Raw genomic sequence first — 21,739 nt, 5'->3', positions numbered from 1 at the left:
AACCGTAGGGGGGACCCGGGCTGTTTTATACACCGCTGGGCGCTGGGGGCGGCGTGCGCGAGGGACACGGTTTGGCCTGGCTCTTCTTGGGGCCTGGAACTCTCGACGTGGTCCGTCAGACGGCGTTTGTTCGTAGTCCAATGCCCTCGGACGGTGCCTTCGATCAGCTCGACTGAAAAACCACGGCGTTTGCTGGGGGCCGGGGCACACACACACACGTGCGGTCTGCCTGCCAGGTTGCAGCGAATCTGCGGTATCTGACTGAGATGAAGCGATGATGTCAAGAATTCATGGAGCAGGTCTCAACTGTTGTCGCAGACACCAGCCACTCTCGTATACATTCCGAAACCCGAGCCGTGTCGGCCCGGCCACGTGTGGATCCTGTCCGTCCGCCGGTTACCACGCTCCCAGTCCGCGCTGCATCTCTCTCGGGTTGTGACGTGCGTGGTGACGCGGACGCAGGCAGCATCCAGTACTGTGGGATGTGGGATCCGATTACAACGAAGGACTGCCCGACATATACTCCCTCCGTTTCTTTTTATTTGTCGCTGGATAGTGCAAAATTGCACTATCCAGCGACAAATAAAAAGAAACGGAGGGAGTATAAGAGTATTAAAGAAAAGGAATGCCGTGTCCAAAAGCACCGGGACCCAACTGCCACATCAACGTCCACGTCCCCGGTGGAAATTCTGGCGCTCCCGCTGATGAGCTGGATCAAGCGAGACGGGTCGGCGACAGATGGATGCTGACAGTTCATCGTTAGCGATCAATTCTGTACGCACGCAGATGACGGTACACGCCATGTACGTTTTCCATCTGCGTACGTACACCCTACGGCTGATTTGTGGTTGGCTGGTGGTCAGTGCTCAATCATCAGTGGTGGTAGTCCGCTCCTACGGAAATATCTGGCCGCCCCCAGAGAGAGTCGCATCAATCCACCCATCACGATGTTGCGCACCTTCCCGAAACCGCAACGAGGAATCTCAGCCTCTCAGCAGAAAAACGCAAGACTCCCAGCTCCATTCATTCACCACCACATAGGCATGGCAATGGACACATATTACTCCTGTGGCTGCAGATAAAAAATCTATAGGATACGGATACTTGTGCCCGCAACCCGCGCGCGCGCGTGTATATATATATATATATATATATATATATATATATATATATATATATATATATATATATATATATATATATATATATATATATATACTGTTTTTATATATTACACCTGGGTGCATTCAATATAGAGAATGCACCCAGGCGCAACCTACGCGCCCATGTGCACATGGTCCGACCCAACCTATCCCCGAAGCCGAACCGACGCTGCCATTTCACTTACCCGCGCCCGACTGCGCCTTTTCCACTTTCCTTGCCCTCCGCGTACGTCTCAATCCATTCTCTTCCCCGGCGACCTAGCCCTCGCCGTAGCCGTTATGCGCTCGCTCCAGTTCCCGTCTTCCTCCATCCCGCACGCTCCCGCACGCTCCCGCTCGTTCCCAGCTCCGGCCCCCTCCACACTTCTCCGCGAACGGATCCTCCGCTCCCGTCAGAGACCGCGAACGTCCCGCGCCGGAGTAGTTTGCGCCCGCGACCGCCGTGTAAGCGCATTCGATTTCTCTCCCATTTCTCTGTCCCCATTTTTTGGATTTGTTTTGTTATTTTCGGTAATAGACAGGTAAACCCCATTTTTTCCCCAAGTGTTGCAACTATTATTATTCGTTGATTGGAATTATTAATTGTTGTATTCTAGGTTATAATCTAGGTTAATGCGGATACATTTCATTTTTGAACAAGCAGTTTGTGTTCTAGGTTATAATCTCAGATGTTTCCACTTTTATTGTAACTGCAGTGTACATTTTGTTGCAACTGGTCCATGACATAAGTTGCAACTGTATAATTTTTACTTTCAGACCACATACATCATTACTGTCTTTTATAACTGTGCTCGTATACAACTAGTTATTTGTTTAAATTCACTGTTGCAACTGTCCCAGTAGTAATTTTTTTAGCAGTCTTGTTGCAACTGGCTTATGTAGCATGTTGCAATTATGTCCCAGGACTAATGTAATTGTGCAGCATTAGTGTGTATTAGTTTGTTGATTAGCAATTTTTGGTTTATGAGATCTGTACCATGTGTTTGTGCCCTCATGTTTTTTGCATTCTCATTTTTTCAGTGTTTTTTATAATGGATAAAGATCAGAATGTATCAGGCCAGCAAGGCGCTCATGCTGTCCGTCGTTCTCCCCGTGTTGAAAACAAAAGAAAGCAATTAGATAAAAATGAATTAAAGGAAAGGAAGAAGAGATTAAGGTTGAAAGTCCCTCCTATACAAGATGCCGAAAGTGATGATGAAAAAGACACAGAGTTTGTTCCTGCTGGCGATGGGTCTGGTGATGACAATGTTGGTATTGTTGGTGGAGATGAAAATAAGGGTATAACTAAGACACGAGCTATTCGATGCTCACCTGGAAAGTTTATAAAGCTTGTGAATTCTCTATCTGATGAATTGAAAAGTGAAGTGGTTGCTAAGGGGTTTGGCGGCCTGCTTAGGTTCAAGCCACATTTATTGTCGAGAAAGTTGCTTAGCTGGCTGATGCGGAAGCTCAACCCAGAAACAATGAAATTAGAGATTGGTGGTGGGAAAGAGATTCAAATCACCGAACACAGTGTTTGGTGTGTTTTGGAGTTACCAAATGTTGGCAGTGATCCGCCCACCATGTCCGATGCAGATGCTCGTGCCCTGCGGGACGAGCTGGGGGTGCAAATTTGTGGGAAATCTTATAGACGCATATCTGGCATCAATATATCTGTTATCACTGATAGATTGCAGAAGAGGACTCTCAATGGTGAGCTGGGCCTGAGAGCCTTTTTCATCGCAGCATTTCAGTGTCTTCTATTCTCCAATACTGACACTCGGATCAGAATTGATGATGTGAAGTACACTCAGGACATCCAGAATATTGGCAACAAGAACTGGTGCAAAGCTGTAGTAGACAGGCTGAGCATAGCTGCTCGGCTTTATAGAAAGGATTTTGCTGAGAAAGGCATTAACGCACCAATCAGTGGATGCGAAATCTTTGTAGCTGTAAGCTCAACACACACATTCAATTTTTGCCCTTGCAACTTACTCTTCCAATTACACAAGTAGTAATTTTTTATGTTTACTGTCACAACTGTCATATGTTACAAGTTGCAATTTGAGGGCATTTTTTTATGATAACTTAGTTCACACATTCACATGTATTTTGTAATTTATGTTGTTCATAAAGTAGCAATAATTTTAGTATGAGGCTATTTCAACTGGCTTATTGCACCTGTGCCAATTTGGTTTACTTTTTTTCATTATATGAATTCAACCTAAAATACCCATGTGTCTTTTACCTAATGTTAAAAACATGCAGATGCTTTATGTCGACAACCTGCAACATGGATTAGACACAAGTCCTTTTTCAATCCCTCGATGTGCTTTCTTGGACTCCAAGATGATTGATGCTATAGCAAATATGGATCTCAGGGGTGATGTTCTTCCTGGGACCACTGAGTTTGGACACCTCAGGGTAAGTTGCAAATGATACTCCACAATAGTTGCAATTTGTTATTCATTTATCATTTTATCATTGTTTTTTTACTTTCAGTTGAGAAGTATCACTGACACGTGCTACGGCGTCCCCATTGGTGCTCTAGCAATATTACATGCTCCAGTACCAGCACCTGCCCCAGTAGCAGTCCCTAATCCAACAGCAGCACCTAACCCAGTAGCAGCAGCATTTGTCCCAGTAGCAACAACAGCACCTACTGGGACATCTGCTGATGTGCTTGGCACATCCCATGATCCCGTTGGTCATGCTTCCTTCAATATCCAACCCCCAGTCTTTTACCAGTACCCTAGCTTTAGATCTTCTTTTGGTCAGAGTATTACTGATTTAGTTGGAAGGAGTAGGAAGTCAGATGCGCTGAACATCTTGAAGGCGTTTGATGAAAGCACTAGTGAAGCCTAGTCGTACGCACAGAAGGCTGTGAAGTATTCAACAATATCCCGCGACCTTATGGCAAAAGCTCACCACGAGTGCTACACTGGCATTCAGAAGCTTATCGCTGACGCTATCGTTGAGAAGCGAGCTGCCAAAGAGCGCAGGAGGAAGGTGAAGAACGACCCTAGAGCAGGAGCAGGTATTTTTTGTTGCATATAGGATAATATTATTGTTTGCAAGCACCCACCATACAAGTTGCAATTTGCCCAGACACATCAATATGTGTTTACAATCATTTTTTAAATTTGTTTGCAGGAGCAGGAACTAGTTCAATTGCACCGGAGGACCAATCTAGAGGAGGTGATGGTGAAGAAATTATACGGAGTCCCGTTGCAATTGACCCTAGAGCTGGAGCAGGTATTTTTTATTGCATACAGTATAATATTATTGTTGCAACCACCCACCATACAACTTGCAATTTTACCCATATACATCACTTTGTGCTTTCAATCATTTTTTTAAATTTGTATGGAGGATTAGGAACTACTTCAAATGTACCGGAAGACCAACCTGGAGGAGGTGATAGTGAAGAAATACAGTTGGATTGCAGTGGTGGAGATCTTGATGACAGCTTAGATTTTACGAGAACCCCATCGTGTGGTGATGACATTGATCTGGAAGAGGGAAATTTGAATAGAAGTAAGCCTACCTATGTCTTTCATGCTTAAAAAATGTTTTCTCTCATCTTGATTATTCCTTTTTTTTCATTTATATTTTTTATTCTTTCCCCTGGCAGCACCTCCTGATTTACGTGGGTCAACCCGAAGTATTGATGATATATTGGAAATGATCTATTCCCCAGAGCACTTTGCAAGCATTGATGGCGAGGTTAGTTTATCGTGTTTTTTTATTACCATCAACTCCTTTTTTTCTGATTAATATTATGATTTTTCCCCTTTTTCTACAATTACAGTCCCCTCCCAATAGCCAGCCGACTCGTGCACCACGAATTGCTGTTCGCAAGAGGAAGGCTTCCTCAAACCCCCCTGGCAATGATCAACCGCCTGTGGTAAGATCATCTGATACCCATGTGAAAGCAGTCCATAGTTGCAATCGGGCCCCACCTATTGTAGTAATCATAGCCTATATCAACTTGCAATTAATCATATAATTTGAACAGGGACCACCTGAGACAGAAGAGGAGCCTCTGAGCAGGGACACTGGGATGCAGCATCCTACTGCCCAGGTATGTTCATGCAATTCGTGTCTTTTTTTTATAATATAAATGATTCACTTTCATAATACAAATATGTTAATTTGGCTATTCTACTCAACTGCACCAGGATCATATAACTTACTCAAGGAGGAGCGATAGGTCCATTCAAGTTGCCAACACACAGAAGGCAGAGGCTGAGAAGAAAAAGGCTGAGATTGAGATGAAGAATGCTGAAGCTGAGGAGGCTGAGAAGAGAAAGGCTGAAGCCGAACAAGCTGATAAGAAGAAGGCAGAAGAAGCTGAGAATAAGAGAAAGGCTGAGGCCGAAGTAGCTGAGAAGAAGAAGGAAGTAGAAGCTGAGAATAAGAGAAAGGCTGAGGCCGAAGTAGCTGAGATGAAGAGAAAGGCTGCAGCTGAAGAAGCTGAGAAGAAGAAGGAAGAAGAAGCTGAGGATAAGAGAAAGGCTGAGGCTGAAAAAGCTGAGATTAAGAGAAAGGCTGAGGCCGAAGAAGCTGAGATTAAGAGAAAGGCTGAGGCTGAAGAAGCTGAGATTAAGAGAATGGCTGCAGCTGAAGAAGTTGTGAAGAAGAAGGCTGATGCCGAGAAGAAGGTTGATGCGGAGGAGAAAAGGATACAGGTTGCAATCCAAAAACAGCTAAAGGACAACATCAAAGCTTTGAAAAAGCCGGTGCCCGCTGCCAAGTTAAAGAAGATGTTCCAGTTACAAATGTCAAAAGAATATGCTGAGCAGCGCCAACAGTACGAGGACAGGTTGAACATGCTTCGTCAGGAGGCCAAAGCTGAGATTGATAGTTTGGAGAACAGCATTGATGGCCAGGCAGGACCCAGCTCATCATTTGATGATATACAGTTCCCGGCGGAGTCTGATGATGATATCAACAATTTGACCCAACCAATCCGACTTTCTCAAGACGAAGTCTCAGTAGGCCAGGCTGATTTCAGTGAGTTTCAAAGGATGATATTCAAGCGCCTAGGTGATAGAGTGCTGAAGAAGCCTAGGGAGTACATATCCCCGTTCAAGATCCCTCGTAATCGACCTGAGATACCCCTGGCCAAGGCTGTTGCACTTAGGCGGAAGATCGCATCTGATCCTGAGCTGAAAAGGTTTTTTTTTTTGTTTTCCCAAGTTGCAATTGCTATTTACATTTTATTTTGCAATTCTAACCAAGTAGCAATTATTTTTCTTGAACAGTTAGTTACTTATATAGCAGTAGCAATCGCACCTAATGCGTGGTTGCAATCACACCATAACAGAAGTTGCAGTCATTTTTATTTAAAAAGAATTTCACAGAGTTATATAGTACATGCAATTACAACACACTAGTTGCAATTATACTACACCAGTAGTTTGCAATCATATTTGTGTAACAGAATTTCCCAGAGTTATTCAGTACTTCGAAATCACACTAGACCAACAGTTGCAATCACAGCACACCAGCAGTTGCACATTCTACTGTTCTTCTCACTAATCCATATGTTTTTTTCTTTTTTTTTGTTGATGCAGGAGAATTTTGTTGGAGTTTGGCCTTCTTGTTGGACTAACTGGCGAGGAAATTTTAACATCTTTTTCTAATGACACCCTTGGCGAGTCAGGAATCATAGACTTTTTCGTGCACTGCATGCGACATGATGATATTGTGCACAAGGTTGATTCTTGTGGATACAGAGTGTTTCTGACCACTGGTTTTTATGTAAGTTTCTTCTCCAAAACCATGTATTTTTTGTATACTGTCTTGCATTTATGTGTTTAAACTAATTTAATCATTTATCATTTCTCTTTTTTATTTATTCTCCAAACTGGAAAACACATACAGTTCAATGTATCAACGTGTGAAGCAGTACTCAACGCTGATAAATCTAAGACGGAAGAATTCATATATGTATGGAATAATCTGATGTCTGAGTGCGAAAACTATGATTTGTCAAGAGCAAAATTGGTTAGCAGATCTTTTCCCCAACCCACTTTTTTCATACATACAATTTTTTACTTTCCATCATTTACAGTTGCAATCACCAGGACACATACTTTGCAACTGTCTATACTTTTTTCTTGCAACTTCTTTTTTCATATATGTTTTCCATTTTTAGTAATTAGTTTTCTACTCCTTTCTTGCACCAGGTTTTTGTCCCTATCAAAGATGGTGCTCACTATTTTGTATATTGCTTCAATTTTATCCATAAGTGTATTGATGTGCTGGACTCGAACGACTACTTCCTGAATTGTTCTAATCAGGAAGAACGGCACAAGGCTGTCTTTGCCAAAATCCCAATCATCGATGCAGCCTTCCAGAAAGTTTCCAACCTCAAGTTACCCAGAGTTAGCAAGTGGAGGCGGCCTTTTATTGATGTGCCAAAGCAAGCAGGTCCAAGCGATTGTCTTTTTTTTGTATGGAAGTACATGGAATATTATGATGGAGACAAAATGACCAAGGAAATCAATCCGGTTAGCCATGCTGTCAACTGATTTTCTATCTGTTTTGGTGCTTTTTTTGTGTGTTTTCTATGTTTGCATCATAATATAGTCACTGACCATTATGATGTTTTTATGCCATTGCAGTTCAAGGGTCCGATATACAGATGTGAGCTGTTGCATTACGAGATCTTCCACCCTTTGAACCAAGCTGAAATTCCTGGTTCGCTTGATAAGTTTAGAATTGGTGGTCGTCCGTTGCCAATTGAATGGGATAGTAGTCAGTCGAACAATTAGATTCATGCAAAAACAATCTGTTGTGTTATGCAGTAGTCAGAAACAATCAGTTGTGTTATGTTATCTCCAGAAACAATCCAGTAATGTTGTTTAGGTTGCAACCAGCGCACTGTTTCCATTTGCAACTGGTCTATTCATCTAGTTGTTATCGTACTCTAAACTGCAGTTTCCAATTTTGTTTGAAAAATCCCAGCCATTGCAGTTGCAACCAATGTATATGTTTGTGTTCTGTACCCACCGGCGAGGTGGAGTCCTTCCATATGAGGCAGTTGCAACCAGTGTATATGTTACAGTTGCAACTGAAATTGTAATCGTAGTTGCAATTGGCCATGACCACTCATTTTTATATCTATGTTTTGGTAACCAGCATAATGGCAAACTTTGCAAACCTGTTTATGAGTAGTAGCAACTGTTATATTATAATAAAACAAGATATATTTTAATTATATGTCGAGACGTAAACAGATAACACAGATTCATGTATTATTCAGTGTATACATACAGTTGCAATCAGCGCAACTACGATGTTGCAATTGGTTGGTCATGTGTGTCCACTGTTTTCCGAACAGTCACACAGTCATTATTGAGTTTAACTTACACAGAGTTATAAAATAAGATAAAATTGAAATATCACATTGGAGATTCAGTCAGATTCATAGTCATCCTTAATCACTTTCGTCCTGGTAATTAACATGGCAAGTTGTCGCCCTCCTAATTCTTGCAATCACCGCGTGTGCTGCTGACTCCTGCACCGCCATAGTGCACCCAGATTGCTGTGTATCATCCCCCTCACTCTGTGCCTCATCTTGATTCCCATCTAGTCCTTTTTTTATTGTTGGGCGACCTCTTTTTCTTGGAGTCCAACCTACAGTTTTTGCACTTCTCTTTTTGTCCTTGTTCTCGGCCGCTCTGCTTCTGTTTGGGTTCTGAGGGCATGTTGTGCTATAGTGCCCCCTAACATGGCAGGTTTGGCACTCTCTTATGCCCTGACCACCACTATATGTGCTGTATGGATTAGCAGGTTCCACACTATTTTTAGCACATTTAGCCCCACTGGCAGACTTCCTACCCTTCGTGCGCGACACTGGCGGTTCAGTCAATCTTAGATCAGTGAGGCAGTTTGCAGAATCTGGATTCAGGCCCGATTCCGGTGGTGGTGTAGGTCCAGTTGGCATCACAACAGGTTCTATATTGTTGTCAGATCTTTGTTGTGTTGGTGCAATGGGACCAATATTCCGCCGTCCTTCTGCATCTTGCTGCAACTCAGTATTTGTTGCTTCGTCCGGACCAATCGGACCAATCTCCGTTGTTCGTAGAAGCTCAATCCCAGGAGTTATCATGTCGATGTGCCTGATAGTTTCAGTGTATGCTCTATCAGATTTGCTTCCCGCTCTTCCCAGTCGCATTAACTTTGGCAGCAGCTTCGACAACCTTGACTGCTCTGTCTCATTTTGACCACCAACACTCACATCGTGCCGGTCCCACGGAACCACAGATCTTGCATTACGTGTATATCGCTTCAGAATGTACTTTTCAGGTATGTTTTGGACTTGGAGGTGGGTGAATGCCTTTATTATGTGCATGCAGAACAGACCTGCATTTTTTTGTTGCAATTTGGATGTAAATATGCAGGAACATCAATGTTTAATTTTGTTAATGTAACGTTGTTGCAATTCATCTCACCTGTATGCTCCCACTGCATGCATTCGCATTTATACACGCCTGCTGCTTTGTCAGCCACCACTTTGAATGCGTGTTGTGCCCAGCAAAATGTCCCATCGCCTTTCTCATGTTTCACCAAGTAACCGCATTCCACTCCCGGATCAGGCTCTATCACAAAAGCTGTGCTGTTAATATATTCCCTCTTGTATTCATTGTACACAGCCCTGGTGTACACCCTGCTGAGTTGCTCATCAAATCTTGATTTGCAGGCTCTGACAACTTCAGTCTGCATCAATACCAGCAGTTGCAATCACATCAGACAGCAGTTGCAATTACATGAGACAGCAGTTGTAATCATTGTTTGTTTAACCAATTTTTGGGCATAGTTATATAGAAGTTGCAATCACACCAGACCATCAGTTGCAATTACACCAGACAACAGTTGTAATCATTGTTTGTTTAACAAAATTCCCCAGAGTTATTCAGTGCTTGCATCCACACCACACCAGCAGTTGCAATTATAACACAACAGTAGTTGCAATCATTTTGTTTACATTTTTTAACAGATATTTGGGTAGAATTATACAGTAGTTGCAATCACACCACACCAGCAGTTGGAATCATTTATGCTTAACAGTTTTTTTACAATCAGACCAAAAAATTCAGGGGTGTGGGCAAATACCTGTGAGTAGTGTGATTCCCCAGCATCCATGTGGTCTGTGTGCTGAATCGAGTCAAGCACCCTCTTTGCAAATATATGCAGGCTTGTCACATTGTTAACATAACCATCTTTCAAAACCCTGTTTTGGCTCTCAGATCTTTGGGTGGAAGTCATTCGCCCACAGTACATGCCTTTGAAATATGTTGCTATCCATCTCTTCCTTTTTTGCCACAATGCAACAATTGCAGGGTGTTCTCTTATGCCACATTCATCCACCAGTTTATTCCACTCCACCTCAAATTGTGTGGGTCCCAGAGGATAGTTTATCAGGGACTGCAGTTTCTCCTTTAGATTATTATCATTGTGCAATTTGTACAACTCCTCGAGTTCGTAATCCCATGTTCTGGTTATGTGCCATCGGCAATTTCGGTGTTGTGTCTTGTTAAACACAATCCTTATTGCTTCCTTCATCGCTGCATCTTCATCTGTTTGTCAAAAATAAAAATCAGCAAAAAAACCCCAATAGGTTTGCAATCAAGCAGTTTAAAATATTGCAATCATCTTCAAAGATACAGTTGCAACAACACAGCAGTAATTATGTGACAAGCATTTTTTTGTAGCCAAAGCATACCTGTAAGAATCACAAAAGGTTGCTGACCACCCATGCAACTTTTAAAGGTCTCAAAAAGCCATCTGAATGTGTCTATTGTTTCATCCCGAAGAAGTGCTTGGCCAAAGGACACATTTTTCAAATTATTGCTGCAACCCACAAACATGGCCAACGGCATATGCTTGTTGTTAGTCTTGTGTGTTGTGTCAAATGTGACTACATCCCCAAAATCCTTGTATTCTGCACGCTGACTTGCATGACACCAAAAAATGCTCCGAAGCACATTTGTTTTTGGTTCAAAATCCACATCCCAGTAAAAGTATTCATTGTGTTCTTTGCACTCCCTGAAAAATTGGAACAGTTTATCCATGTCACCATCCCTCTCCTCCCTTGCTTGCTCAGCTTTCCTGTACCATAAAAGAAAAACAAATGAAGATGCTGTTGTCAATATATCGCACAAAGATATGATGTCAGTTTTTTTTATGACCTACTTGTTATGGACATCTTTCTCTGTGAACGGCCAGTTTTGACGGCCTCCAAATAATTCTGACATTACATTCATTGTTGCCTGTGTTGGCACACCACTCTTTGACATGATTGCAAACAGGTCATCCAACGCTGCCTCCCTCTGCTTATGAGAATGCATATATCTCACCATCCTTGGTGAGGGTTCAAGTTTGTGATTGTGTGCTTCCTGAACATGATGAAAATACCAAATATTGCGCTTCTTGTCCTCCTTCACCTTCACATAAGCAGGGCAACCAATTCTCATTGATGTCTTATTTGTCATAGGCTCCTCATTCTCTTGACCTGGCTTCAGAAACCCCTCTCGGTTGCAAACCCAGTGTGTGGTTTCTTTACTAGTCCTTTTTGTCCTGACACTAAAACCAGCCAACTTTGCATAGTCAAGGTAAAAGAGGTAGGCTTCTTCTTTTGTATCAAATGTTTGCTGCACCCTGGGGACAAACACATCAAGTATGTTTGCATCCTGCAGGACAACACGCAATCATGAGTTTTGCAATTAGAGGATACACCTAGTTGCAATCAACAAGCAACAAACGTTGCAACTGGAGCACAAACACACCATGCAATGGTAATCAGTGAGTAAAAACAGAGACTCAAGTTTGCAATTAGAGGATACACCTAGTTGCAATCAACAAGCAACAAACGTTGCAACTGGAGCACAAACACACCATGCAATGGTAATCAGTGAGTAAAAACAGAGACTCAAGTTTGCAATTAGAGGATACACCTAGTTGCAATCAACAAGCAACAAACGTTGCAACTGGAGCACAAACACACCATGCAATGGTAATCAATGAGTAAAAACAGAGACTCAAGTTTGCAATTAGAGTATACACCTAGTTGCAATCAACAAGCAAACAACGTTGCAACTGGAACACAAATACACCATGCAACTGTAATCAATGAGTAAAAACAGAGACTCAAGTTTGCAATTAGAGTATACACATAGTTGCAATCAACAAGCAAACCACGTTGCAACTGGAACACAAACACCCCATGCAACTGTAATCAATGAGTAAAAACAGAGACTCAAGTTTGCAACAAACGATGCAACAGAAAATCAACAAACCACGCACGGTGGAGCAACAATTTTTGACTGTTTTTTTTCTTACCGGATGGAACAGCTGGGCTGCATCCGGAGTGATCAGCGATCCAGGTGGAATTGAAGGCGGTGGCGTCAGCAACGTTTTGTGATGCAAGGGATCACCTGATCCGCCGCGAACACCCGCTCCCGTTGTCGCAATCGGAGACGGCAATATCGGATCAGCACCTCCAGCCACAACAATCGCCAAGGAATTAGGGGAGGAGCATCGAGGCGATTCAAGGTGCGGCAGCGACGGTGGGGCCATGGATCTAGGGTTAGAGGATCGGAGGAAGGAGGAGACGGCGGCGGCGCGGTGACAGGGATGCGATCGGTGGCTGCGGGGTATAGGGTGGCGCGTGGTCAGGGAGGCGCGCGGCGGCGGCGGGGGCAGGGAGGCGCGGGAAGGCCGAGGGCGCGATGAGGCTTGATGGGGTCGTATTTATATATTACGCCTGGGTGCATTCTCGCCTGGGTGCATTCTCTATAGAGAATGCACCCAGGTGCATTTTAGTGCTGTCGTATATATATATATATATATATATATATATATATATATATATATATATATATATATATATATATATATATATATATATATATATATATATATATATATATATATATATATATACGGCGGCACTAAAATGCACATGGGTGCATTTTAGTTTGTGGATGCACAGACCCAAGACTCCCTGCCCCCCGCCGCCGCGCGCCTCCCTGACCCGCCGACTCCTCCTTCCTCCGATCCTCTAACCCTAGATCCATGGCCCCACCGTCGCTGCCGCACCTTGAATCGCCTCGATGCTCAACCCCGCATTAGGTGTGATTGCAACTGCTGTATAATTCTACCCAAATATCTGTTAAAAATGTAAACAAAATGATTGCAACTGCTGGTGTGTTGTAATTGCAACTGCTGTTGTGTTGCAATTGCAACTGCTGGTGTGGTGTGGATGCAACTGCTGAGTTACTCTGATGTGATTGCAAGTACTAAATAACTCTAGAAAATTTTGTTAAAAAATATGATTGCAACTGCTGGTCTGGTGTAATTGCAACTGCTAGTCTGGTGTGATTGCAACTTCTATATAACTATATCCAAAATCTGTTAAACAAACAATGATTGCAACTGTTGTCTGGTGTAATTGCAACTGCTGGTCTGGTGTGATTGCAACTTCTATGTAACTATGTCCAAAAATCTGTTAAACAAACAATGATTGCAATTGCTGTCTGGTGTAATTGCAACTGTTGGTCTGGTGCGATTGCAACTTCTATATAACTATGTCCAAAATCTGTTAAACAAACAATAATTGCAACTGTTGTCTGGTGTAATTGCAACTGCTGGTCTGGTGTGATTGCAACTTCTATATAACTATGTCCAAAAAATCTGTTAAACAAACAATGATTGCAATTGTTGTCTGGTGTAATTGCAACTGCTGGTCTGGTGTGATTGCAACTTCTATATAACTATGTCCAAAAATCTGTTAAAACAAACAATGATTGCAACTGCTGTCTGGTAATTGCAACTGCTGATCAGGCTTGCGGGAGGGACAAAGACAAAGCATCGATTCGTCCTGGGTGAGGCGATTGGCTCGGACCAGGTGCTTTTGGCGCGTAGGTTCGGCCTGGGTGCATTCTCTATATTGAATGCACCCAGGTGTAATATATAAATACAGTGTATATATATATATACACACACGACAGCACTAAAATGCACCTAGGTGCATTCTCTATATTGAATGCACCCAGGCGTAATATATAAATACACCCCGATCAAGCCTCGGCGCGCTCTCGGTCGTCCTGTTCCCGCGCCTCCCTGCCCCCCGCCGCCGCCGCACGCCTCCCTGACCCCGCGCCACCCTCTCCCCCGCAGCCGCCGAGCACCTCCCTGTCACCGCGCCGCCGCCGTCTCCTCCTTCCTCCGATCCTCTAACCCTAGATCCATGGCCCCACCGTCGCTGCCGCACCTTGAATCGCCTCGATGCTCCTCCCCTAATTCCTTGGCGATTGTTGTGGCTGGAGGTGCTGATTCGATATTGCCGTCTCCGATTGCGACAACGGGAGCGGGTGTACGCGGCGGATCAGGTGATCCCTTGCATCACAAGACGTTGCTGACGCCACCGCCTTCAATTCCACCTGGATCGCTGGTCACTCCTGATGCAGCCCAGTTGTTCCATCCGGTAAGAAAAAAACAATCAAAAATTGTTGCTCCACCGTCGTTTGTTCAATATTGGTTGCAATTAATGATTGCAACTGCGTGTTTGTTGATTTTCTGTTGCATCGTTTGTTGATTGCAACTAGGTGTATCCTCTAATTGCAAACTTGAGTCTCTGTTTTTACTCATTGATTACCATTGCATGGTGTGTTTGTGCTCCAGTTGCAACGTTTGTTGCTTGTTGATTGCAACTAGGTGTATCCTCTAATTGCAAACTTGAGTCTCTGTTTTTACTCATTGATTACCATTGCATGGTGTGTTTGTGCTCCAGTTGCAACGTTTGTTGCTTGTTGATTGCAACTAGGTGTATCCTCTAATTGCAAACTTGAGTCTCTGTTTTTACTCATTGATTACCATTGCATGGTGTGTTTGTGCTCCAGTTGCAACGTTTGTTGCTTGTTGATTGCAACTAGGTGTATCCTCTAATTGCAAACTTGAGTCTCTGTTTTTACTCACTGATTACCATTGCATGGTGTGTTTGTGCTCCAGTTGCAACGTTTGTTGCTTGTTGATTGCAACTAGGTGTATCCTCTAATTGCAAACTTGAGTCTCTGTTTTTACTCACTGATTACCATTGCATGGTGTGTTTGTGCTCCAGTTGCAACGTTTGTTGCTTGTTGATTGCAACTAGGTGTATCCTTTAATTGCAAAACTCATGATTGTGTGTTGTTCTGCAGGATGCAAACATACTTGATGTGTTTGTCCCCAGGGTGCAGCAAACATTTGATACAAAGGAAGAAGCCTACCTCTTTTACCTTGACTATGCAAAGTTGGCTGGTTTTAGTGTCAGGACAAAAAGGACTAGTAAAGAAACCAGACACTGGGTTTGCAACCGTGAGGGGTTTCTGAAGCCAGGTCAAGAGAATGAGGAGCCTATGACAAATAAGACATCGATGAGAATTGGTTGCCCTGCTTATGTGAAGGTGAAGGAGGACAAGAAGCGCAATATTTGGTATTTTCATCATGTTCAGGAAGCACACAATCACAAACTTGAACCCTCACCAAGGATGGTGAGATATATGCATTCTCATAAGCAGAGGGAGGCAGCGTTGGATGACCTGTTTGCAATCATGTCAAAGAGTGGTGTGCCAACACAGGCAGCAATGAATGTAATGTCAGAATTATTTGGAGGCCGTCAAAACTGGCCGTTCACAGAGAAAGATGTCCATAACAAGTAGGTCATAAAAAAACTGACATCATATCTTTGTGCGATATATTGACAACAACATATTTACTTGTTTTTTCTTTTATGGTACAGGAAAGCTGAGCAAGCAAGGGAGGAGAGGGATGGGGACATGGATAAACTGTTCCAATTTTTCAGGGAGTGCAAAGAACACAATGAATACTTTTACTGGGATGTGGATTTTGAACCAAAAACAAATGTGCTTCGGAGCATTTTTTGGTGTCATGCAAGTCAGTGTGCAGAATACAAGGATTTTGGGGATGTAGTCACATTTGACACAACACACAAGACTAACAACAAGCATATGCCATTGGCCATGTTTGTGGGTTGCAGCAATAATTTGAAAAATGTGTCCTTTGGCCAAGCACTTCTTCGGGATGAAACAATAGACACATCTAGGTGGCTTTTTGAGACCTTTAAAAGTTGCATGGGTGGTCAGCAGCCTTTTGTGATTCTTACAGGTATGCTTTGGCTACAAAAAAATAATTGTCACATAATTACTGCTGTGTTGTTGCAACTGTATCTTTGAAGATGATTGCAATATTTTAAACTGCTTGATTGCAAACCTATTGGGGGTTTTTTGTTGATTTTTATTTTTTACACACAGATGAAGATGCAGCGATGAAGGAATCAATAAGGATTGTGTTTAACAAGACACAACACCGAAATTGCCGATGGCACATAATCAGAACATGGGATTACGAGCTCGAGCAGCTGTATAAATTGCACAATGATAATAATCTAAAGGAGAAACTGTAGTCCCTGATAAACTATCCTCTGGGGCCCACATAATTTGAGGTGGAGTGGAATAAGCTGGTGGATGAATGTGGCATAAGAGAACACCCTGCAATTGTTGCATTGTGGCAGAAAAGGAAGAGATGGATAGCAACATATTTCAAAGGCATGTACTGTGGGCGAATGACTTCCACCCAGAGATCTGAGAGCCAAAACAGGGTTTTGAAAGATGGTTATGTTAACAATGTGACAAGCCTGCATATATTTGCAAAGAGGGTGCTTGACTCGATTCAGCACACATACCACATGGATGCTGGGGAGTCACACTACTCACAGGTATTTGCCCACACCCCTAAATTTTTTGGTCTGATTGTAAAAAAACTGTTAAACATAAATGATTCCAACTGCTGGTGTGGTGTGATTGCAACCCCATATTAGGTGTGATTGCAACTACTGTATAATTCTACCCAAATATCTGTTAAAAAATGTAAACAAAATGATTGCAACTGCTGGTCTGTTGTAATTGCAACTGCTGGTGTGGTGTGGATGCAAGCACTGAATAACTCTGGGGAATTTTGTTAAACAAACAATGATTACAACTGTTGTCTGGTGTAATTGCAACTGATGGTCTGGTGTGATTGCAACTTCTATATAACTATGCCCAAAAATCTGTTAACCAAACAATGATTACAACTGTTGTCTTGTGTAATTGCAACTGTTGTCTGATGTGATTGCAACTGCTGGTCTTGATGCAGACTGAAGTTGTCAGAGCCTGCAAATCAAGATTTGATGAGCAACTCAGCAGGGTGTACACCAGGGCTGTGTACAATGAATACAAGAGGGAATATATTAACAGCACAACTTTTGTGATAGAGCCTGATCCGGGAGTGGAATGCGGTTACTTGGTGAAACATGAGAAAGGCGATGGGACATTTTGCTGGGCACAACACGCATTCAAGGTGGTGGCTGACAAAGCAGCAGGCGTGTATAAATGCGAATGCATGCAGTGGGAGCATACAGGTGAGATGAATTGCAACCTCGTTACATTAAAAAAAATTAAACATTGATGTTCCTGCATATTTACATCGAAATTGCAACAAAAAAAATGTAGGTCTGTTCTGCATGCACATAATAAAGGCATTCACCCACCTCCAAGTCCAAAACATATCTGAAAAGTACATTCTAAAGCGATATACACGTAATGCAAGATCTGTGGTTCCGTGGGACCGGCACGATGTGAGTGTTGGTGGTCAAAATGAGACAGAGCAGTCAAGGTTGTCGAAGCTGCTGCCAAAGTTAATGCGACTGGGAAGAGCGGGAAGCAAATCTGATAGAGCATACACTGAAACTATCAGGCACATCGACATGATAACTCCTGGGATTGAGCTTCTACGAACAACGGAGATTGGTCCGATTGGTCCGAACGAAGCAACAAATACTGAGTTGCAGCAAGATGCAGAAGGACGGCGGAATATTGGTCCCATTGCACCAACACAACAAAGTTCTGACAACAATATAGAACCTGTTGTGATGCCAACTGGACCTACACCACCACCAGAATCGGGCCTCAATCCAGATTCTGCAAACTGCCTCACTGATCTAAGATTGACTGAACCGCCAGTGTCGCGCACGAAGGGTAGGAAGTCTGCCAGTGGGGCTAAATGTGCTAAAAATAGTATGGAACCTGCTAATCCATATAGCACATATAGTGGGGGTCAGGGCATAAGAGAGTGCCAAACCTGCCATGTTAGGGGGCACTATAGCACAACATGCCCTCAGAACCCAAACAGAAGCAGAGCGGCCGAGAACAAGGACAAAAAGAGAAGTGCGAAAACTGTAGGTTGGACTCCAAGAAAAAGAGGTCGCCCAACAATAAAAAAAGGACTAGATGGGAATCAAGATGAGGCACAGAGTGAGGGGGATGAGACACAGCAATCTGGGTGCACTATGGCGGTGGAGGAGTCAGCAGCACACGCGGTGATTGCAAGAATTAGGAGGGCGACAACTTGCCATGTTAATTACTAGGACGAAAGTGATTAAGAATGACTATGAATCTGACTTGTAGGAAACGGGTGACGCCTAAGAGGGGGGAATGAATTAGGACTTCTAAAACTTATTGCTAAACTAGGCCACAATTAAATCCCTAGAGCAAAACCTATGCAAGTAATCAAAACTAGAATGTGCAAACTAGGTTTTGTCTAAGTGTTGCTATCTCTACCGCAAAAGGCTAAGTTTCAATCTACACTAAATAAGTATGACTACAAGATTGAAACTTAAATGCTTAATATAAATGCGGAATGTAAAGAGCTAAGTAGAGAAGCAAACTCTCGTGGATGACGCCGGTATTTTTACCGAGGTATCCGGAACCGCGCAAGGTCCCGACTAATCCTCGTTGGTGCCCCTACGCAAAGGGAAGCCCACGCGAGGGCCAAGCACCACGGTCGAGTAACTCCGTAGAGAGCCGCGGGCCTTCTCCACGCGCAAGTGGTGCTCCGCTTCCGGCTCCTCTCGGACGCTCCCCGCCGTCTCCACTATCGAGCTTCCGGCCGAAACGCCGCGGGCCTCGTTCCCTCCGGTACACGGTGGCGGCCGTGACACAAACGCGGTTGTCACGGTCTCGCAAGACTCTCGCCCCACTCGGTACAATTACAACGGCTCGCGCAAGAGCCGAGGGGTTGTGAGGTTTATCTAAACTCACTCAACTAACTAGGATTCACCTAGAGCAAGCGCTAAAGCGGTCTAACTAACCTAAGCACTTCGCAAAGCACCTACGCTAATCACCGAGTGATTCTATTAAGCACTTGGGTGTTTGAGCACTTGGAAATATGCACTATGTGTATTGGAATGTTGCTTGGGCTCTCACACTAGAGAATGGCCGGTTGGGGTGGTATTTATAGCCTCCACACCCTCAACTAGCCGTTGAACAGAAAGCAGCAGCTTTCTGTCGTCGGGTGCACCGGACAGTCCGGTGCACCACCGGACACTGAACAGTAGATGTCCGGTGCACGCCACGTCAGCCGACCGTTGGCGCCTGTAGCAGTCGACCGTTGGATCCGACCGTTGCCTTTCTGCCCGTTGGCACACCGGATAGTCCGGTGCACACCGGACAGTCCGGTGCTACAGCCAGAGAGCGCCTGTCTGCGGCCTCTCTGCGCAGACTGTCCGGTGCCTCACCGGACAGTCCGGTGCCTCACCGGACAGTCCGGTGCACACCGGACACCGATGTCCGGTGCGCCACCAGGCGCTGGCTGACAGCCCTTGTCTTGGTTTTCTTTGCTGATTTCTTCGGGCTTCTTTGTTCTTGAGCATTGGACTCCTATGCATCTTTTTATGTCTTCTTTTGAGGTGTTGCATCCTCATTGCCTTGGTCCAATTCTCTTCGCATCCTGTGAACTACAAACACAAACACTAGAAAACTTATTAGTTCACGGATTGTGTTGTTCATCAAACACCAAAACTCAATTAGCCAAATGGCCCGGGGTCCATTTTCCTTACAATCTCCCCCTTTTTGGTGATTGATGACAACACAACCAAAGCAAGCAAATAATACAAGTATTTGAATGAAAATGTGCAATCTACTTGCTAGGATGCATGATTGTCCCCACAATGTGATATTATGGACTTAAGCCTCCCCCTAACTCCATAATTCACTTACTTCCTATTTTTGGACCAAATAACCAAAACCACTTTAAAAAGCCATTTGTAGATATAAAATTTTAAATTGGTGGTGTTTGGTGTTTGATATAGTTTTCATTGCTTTGGTCCCTAAACTTCTCCCCCTTTGGCATCAACCACCGAAAAGGAAGACATTAAAAGCATGTAGGAAGTAAATAAAAGGCTTGCCCTCAGAAAGATACCACTTGAAGACCATGAAAGATACCACAAGTAGGAGTTCCTCAAAAGATTACTCCCCCTAAATGAGTATTCTCCTTTAGAAAGAGTTTTTCTCCCCCTTTAGAGATGAAGAAATACTCCCCCTGACAGAGATCCTCTACTTAAGAAAAAGCATGTGAAAATTAGAGGTGCAAGACATGATTTGAAAAGACTAACTTCCCTTATGCATAGGTAACAGAATATGAGTTAACCACTTATGCATTTTTAGCAACAAGGAAGTATATGATATGAAATATAGTCTAATCAAATATTGGAGAAGACATGTAAATGATACTGAAAGTAGTCTCAAAAGATACCAATTGAAGATCAATGGCGAGCTTGAGAGACATGAGAGTTCTTGAAGATTTTGCAGTGGAAGATTGTTGTCTTTCTCCGGGGACCTCATTTTCCTTACAATGAGACTATCGCATGAAATAGACTTGAAAAGGTGTTAGTCTCAAAGTATTAGATTGTAGAGTAACCTCCCTCTAAAGGTGTGCATACAAGTTTTGAATACTTGTAGGAGACATGCACATTGATTTGATATCAAGAGGGGCAATTTATCCATAATCCTAACTTTGGCACATATAAGTTAAATGATACACTTTGTAGAAATCAAGATTTTCAATTGATGCATCATTTACTATGGAGTGATATAAAAGCTATGTGCCGTGCTTAAATAATCATTTTAAGCCATGTAGGTTTGCTTAAGTATATGAATTAAAAACAAGCAATCCTACCATATGATTTACCTAGTATGCATGATTTTAAACAAAAGTACATAACAAATGTAATACTAGGCAAGAAAGGTAAACTAGATAATAGATACCAATTGTAAAAACAAAGAATACAATAAAACTAGTTGCCTTAGTCATGGGTGGGAAATTTGGGTCCAAAATTTTCACTAACCCACTTGGCAATAAACTTGATCCAATATGATGTATCCCATGATATACATCCCAATTTTGCCAAGTCTCCAAATTTCCCGAAGACCTTTGGTCCACTCACTTCCCTTTCGGGATCCAAACCTTCTTGGTGCTTTTCATGGTTGAAATTATCTCCTTTGGCACCCAGATGCGTTTGGCCCCTTTTCCTTTGTTGGCTTGCTTGTTGGCCTTGATTGCTATCACCTTTCCATTCTTTTTCTTCTTGATCAAATATGGTGTAGCATCCTTTTTGTTCACCTTTTTGATGTAGGTGTTGGAGATTTTGCTTGATGGCTTTTGCTTGAGCTTTTGCCTTTGTTTATCCCCGGTCATCGCCTTGCATTGGA

General features: G+C 43.2%; 1 protein-coding gene across 1 annotated transcript; it reads right to left on the bottom strand.

The window, feature by feature from the left end:
* Nucleotides 1-8,382: 8,382 nt before the first annotated feature.
* On the bottom strand, nucleotides 8,383-11,622 carry LOC109942933 (protein FAR1-RELATED SEQUENCE 5-like). The gene is made up of 5 exons (XM_020545498.2): nucleotides 11,349-11,622; nucleotides 10,879-11,264; nucleotides 10,269-10,732; nucleotides 9,608-9,872; nucleotides 8,383-9,518 (listed from the first exon to the last, which is right to left on the bottom strand). The coding sequence occupies exons 1-5, from the start codon at nucleotides 11,513-11,515 to the stop codon at nucleotides 8,590-8,592; spliced, it is 2,211 nt and encodes a 736-aa protein (XP_020401087.2). The 5' UTR covers nucleotides 11,516-11,622; the 3' UTR covers nucleotides 8,383-8,589.
* Nucleotides 11,623-21,739: the final 10,117 nt, after the last annotated feature.

The sequence above is a fragment of the Zea mays genome, chromosome 10 (genome assembly GCF_902167145.1).
Source record: "Zea mays cultivar B73 chromosome 10, Zm-B73-REFERENCE-NAM-5.0, whole genome shotgun sequence".
Classification (NCBI taxonomy): domain Eukaryota; kingdom Viridiplantae; phylum Streptophyta; class Magnoliopsida; order Poales; family Poaceae; genus Zea; species Zea mays.
This window is presented reverse-complemented; position numbering and strand designations above follow the sequence as displayed.

Excerpts from the sequence above, each read along its gene's own strand:
- LOC109942933 (XM_020545498.2), bottom strand. The coding sequence starts at position 11,515 with ATGGTGAGATATATGCATTCTCATAAGCAGAGGGAGGCAGCGTTGGAT. Across the intron at positions 10,733-10,878 it reads ACCTTTTGTGATTCTTACAG|ATGAAGATGCAGCGATGAAG; the intron begins GTATGCTTTGGC and ends TTTGACAAACAG. Across the intron at positions 9,873-10,268 it reads GGGAATCACACTACTCACAG|ACTGAAGTTGTCAGAGCCTG; the intron begins GTATTTGCCCAC and ends GTATTGATGCAG.